The sequence below is a fragment of the Fukomys damarensis genome, unplaced genomic scaffold (assembly GCF_012274545.1).
Source record: "Fukomys damarensis isolate Sample0158 unplaced genomic scaffold, DMR_v1.0_HiC HiC_scaffold_17, whole genome shotgun sequence".
NCBI lineage: Eukaryota > Metazoa > Chordata > Mammalia > Rodentia > Bathyergidae > Fukomys > Fukomys damarensis.
In genome coordinates, this window is record NW_022900929.1 from 10585523 (window position 1) to 10590294 (window position 4772).

At 41.5% G+C, this 4772-nt stretch overlaps 1 protein-coding gene across 1 annotated transcript in view; it reads right to left on the bottom strand.

Moving 5' to 3' along the window:
- Amph (amphiphysin) overlaps positions 1-2245 on the bottom strand; it is a 159246-nt gene extending 157001 nt beyond the window's left edge. The window contains exon 1 of the mRNA XM_010610871.1: positions 2003-2245. Coding sequence (XP_010609173.1) covers positions 2003-2245 — 243 coding nt within the window. The remainder of the gene's footprint in view (positions 1-2002) is intronic.
- Between the last annotated feature and the right edge of the window lie 2527 nt (positions 2246-4772).

Below are 4772 nucleotides of genomic sequence, written 5' to 3' on the forward strand. Positions count from 1 at the left end.
TATATATATATATATATATAATTTAATGTGTAATTGACATAGAAAGTATGGAAGAGATTTTACATTCTTTTAGGTACTTTACAAGTGCAGACTGACATTTGGAGCACATCTGAATTCAACTCACCTCATTTCATGTGCTAAAGAGCCAGCCAGACAGCCCAACTCTAGCAATGGGTGGTACAGGTGTTCTTACCACTGAGTTATGCAGAAACTGAAGCTTTAGAAAAGCCCAGTCACACACCTGGGTCAGAATGAAAGCCAAGTTCATGCTCACCCAACAGTAAATTCTATACGGTTAGTGGGCAAAATATTTCCACGAGGAGGTATGTGCTTTAACGTTGCACTTTTTAAACGTTAATGTCACTTAGTAATCCAGACTTTATCTATCTTTGCTGATAAATAATCTGTGTATAAATAATAATCTGTGTAACGTGAACACTAACAATTTATGCACATAAGGCAATAGATTAAAGCCCAGAAATTACCATTTAAAAAGAGGCCCATCCTAATGCATTATGAAGACAGACCTGAAAGCAGCGACCTGCTGTGTAAAGAATGATGCAACATTACACACTTCACAATCAGGAATGGCAATTTTTATAAATCACCTTACACTATAACAATTTTTATACGTGTATTTATCCCCATCTATACCACAATACCGAACAGTACCTGTCTGATTACACATGTGTACCTAGAGAAAACAAATACCAGCCCACATGATATGAAAAATAGGTACATCTGCAGAAAGTACCTGTCACGAATGCAAAACAACTCAAAATGGGAAGAAAAAGCAAAAGTCAAGAAACATAAAGAAAAATAATGGCTGGGATAGGACTGCTATCATTTTCTAACACATTAGTATTGTTTATATATACAAAAATATGGAGAAGCCTTTTCTTTAAAAAAAAAGAAAAAAAGAGAGAGAAGTTAGAATTCAAAATGTCCTGGGATAAGAAGTGTCTCCCAGCTCAGGGTTTGCGAGGTGGGGACGGGTCACTGTGAGAGGTCAGCTCTGAGTGCTGTCCCGAGCAGGCTGGCCATAGCATTAGACGTGACAGGATGGTGGCATTCGTGTGCCTTTTAAGGTATTATTTATATGTTCTAGTTCATTAATACAGCGATGAGAGAAATTTCCATGAATCAGAAAACCAAAATGTTCCAGTTATGTTACATTTGTCAGGTCATAAGTTTCCTGGAAACAAATTGCTGAAATAAGTGAATTACCTTTCTTCTATCTAAATGGTAATTCTCCCTGACAGCCCAAATTTTAAAGAACACTGTTCAGTGCAAATGGATGTTCAAAGTAGCTTGCCTGGAAATTGCCCTGGTGAGTCCTGGAAAAAGCCCCAGGCTCAACCCCAGAAGAGCACTTCTGAAAAATATAAAAAACATATTCAAAAAAGTAACACAAGCCAAGCATGATGGCCAATACTTGTAATCCCAGCTAGTAGGCGAGCTGACAAGCTACTAGGGAGGCTGAAGCAGGAAAAGCCAAGCTGGAGGCCAACTTGAACAACTTACTAAGACCCTGTCTCAAAATAAAAAATAAATGTTTAAAAAGCTGAGGATATAGTCAGTGCAAAGGCCCTTGGTTCAATTCCCAGTACTGGGGAGGAAAAGGCAACACAAAGAGACAAAGGACAACTTTAAAATGAGTAATGGATTCCACATTAGCAATGAAGAAGGAAGGCAAGCCAATTAGTGAAATGAGATGTTATCACCCAGAATCCAGCTGCATCCATTGAGAAACATAGAAACCACTTCAAGTTTGTATAAGCTAGAGGTTAGAGGAGCTGAGAAGCCAAAAGGAAAGAGTGTGGTATTCCAAAGATCAGCAAATGTAGCACAAAGCTGCTTCCATGCCCAAGCTAAATGACAAAGGGGCAAGGTGAAATTAATGAGCCCAGGGTCAAAGTCACCCGATAGAAGGTGGCACTATAGAAGCCCAGTCCTTGGGAAGCAGCTCCAGGAGGAGCCACCCAAAGCCCTCAAGAATTACCTGTTTACTCCCTCCCACCCAAACTCTATTCCACTGAAGCCGCCTGAACAGAGCCTGGGGCACAGGGTCTGCAGGGTCTGCAGGGTCCAGGCAACCCAAAGGCCGGACAAGGAGGGAATGGAGGGTGAACAGGCCCAGATACCCAGGTACATCACAATCACCACCCTCAGTGCTGAGGACCAGCTCTTCTGTGATCTGTTTAGGTGTGGAGCCAACAGCGTACACCAAGAGAATGAAAGGCATCCTGTTCTCATTATTGACAAAACGGTGACAAACTATTCTGTGCCCTCTTTCAAAAACTCTCAGGAGAAATTCTCCTCCTGTTCAAGTACCAAATGCCTTCGTCCTTCCCTTAAGTAATGAGGGAGACTGGACAGTGGACTGTGGGAATGCTCTGTTGTCCCAAGCCCCTTGTCAATCACAGCTGGACCAGGCTCAGCCTACCTGCTGCTCACAGTTTCTACTTATTTTCAATATAGTTATTTTGTAGCTTTTCTACTATAAGTTAATTTGTGAGGTAAGTTGGAAATGCAAACATTTATGTAAGGTATAATCAAAAACTACAGTGAATGGTTAAAAAATTATTACAGTACAAGACACAGCTCCATGAATGCCCCTGAAATACTCCCCATTGCTTCACGCACACTGATCCCATCATTCTTGCCGCTTTCTGAAGCAGATCTGGAAGTCTTCTTGCTTAAGGTCTTTATGAGGTGGGATTTAAAAATGCAGTGAAATGCTGTCTTTGGGGAACAGCCAGAAGTCACGTGGTGCCAGATCTGATGAATAAGACAGATGAGGACATGCCATGATGTTTTGATCTGACAGAAATTGCTGTGAATGTTTTGAATTAACTGGGGACATCAAGGCAGCCAGGACAAAGCAATTAAAGACACTCAGCAAAGAGGACATTTAGAACTGCTTCAGAAAGTGTCCAGAACCATCACATAAGTGTGTTCAAAGTGAGAAGAGTATTTGGAGGGGAATCAGTGGCAATGTGTCTTTCATTGTTAATACATTTTTTTTTAATTTGAACATTCACCATATTTTTAATCACATCATATTTTTACACATACTTGTATACTCCTACAAATGGTGTGCAAACATAGTTTTGAACACATGCTAATTACAACTGTAAAATATGGAGTAGTTTTGTTTTTGTTTTGTGTTTTGGTATGAGGGATCGAACTGAGATCCCTGTGCTTGTGAGACAGGTGCCAGAACCACTGAGCTAAATCCCCGGCCCCGACAACTGCAAAATATAACATAAATCCAGGGCACAAGCTTTGGTATCAGTCTACAGTGGGTTAAAGCTTCGCCTTACACTTGTCAGATGTGTTGCAACTACTGTCTTTTTTAAATTTACTTTGTAATACTATAAAAATGTATGTTTTGCCTTATTGACTTAAACAAAATAGAATTTTAATGTTTATGTAACCAAATCTATCAGTCCTTTGTGGCTTCCTACATGGACTGCATGTAAACGGAGCCTCTCTCGATCTTAAAATCAGATAAATACTAATGTATACTTTATCCTGCTTGTTTATGGTTTCTTTGAAGTGAAAAAAATTTATGAGACATAACTGCACAGATCCTGTTTTATGCCAAAAGTGGTCCTAAATTTTAGTTCTAAGTAGCTACTAATAAAAAAACTTGTTTAACTTTTACAACTACCCTACAGTAGAAGTCACCAAGATGTTCCCACTTTACAGAGAGGTAAACAGAGACACAGGCAGAGAAGTAATTTGACCCAAATCACGCACGCAGTAAGGGAACAGCAAAGCCTGGATCTGACCTTGCATGCTAGATCCTCCGTGCTCCTGAGACACAGCACCCTGCTGCCTCTGGGTTGGACGAAAAGCCGTGTGAGACAATGAGCTAAGGTGCGCTTTCCTCAGTAGTCAGCAAACAGCCCTGGCAACACTCCTGAGCCATCCCTACATCCCACAGTCAGTGATGTCCACTTTGCCACACCTTCCATTTTCCTTGGAATCACACAGCTGCTAGGCCACCGGGAGGAGCTGGGCTCTGCTAGTCCATCCGCACTTACAGACTCTGTAACCAAGACAACTGAGAAGGGGGATTCTCAGCACCCCACCCCTGAAGGCTTCTCTCCTGGGCCATGTGACCCGTTCTCTCCCAATCCACCTCTCCTGTGTTCCACTCGCCCCAGTCAAGCAGCAGGACTCTCAAGACACAGAGAGACACTTTATAACCCCACTGAAGACTGGAATTTGCTCTCTCATTAGGATGTCTCTAATTACAGGATTTAGGAAGGTGAAATGAGACACACTACAGCTGGTGTGCGTGCAACCTTTTCCCCTTATAACAGAGAAAAACAGCTGGCCTGACAAATGTAAGAAACACTCCCCCCCCACACAAAAAAAAAACACACTAACAAGTATTTACATAATAAAGAAAATAATTAATAGAGGTGATTACCAACCCTACCTTCAGTGGTAGGAGTATGGGTGAGGTCTTTTGGCTTTGTTTTTGTTTGGTACTGGGGATTGAACACTGGGCCTTCACACTGAGCTATCCCTTCTTTATTTTTTATTTTCAGATAGGGTCTGGCTAAGTTGCCTAGGCTGGGCTCGAACTTCTAATCTTCCCAATTCTATTTTGTGCTAGACTTTGCAAATTTATAATTTCTTCCTACTACCTGGGTAAACTCATGACTACAGGGATAGCGTAAGTTCCCCATTTCCAGGTTTCTCGTCCCATCCTTCACTTGTGAACATGTGTACGTCCAGCCCTACTCTGCCCAGAC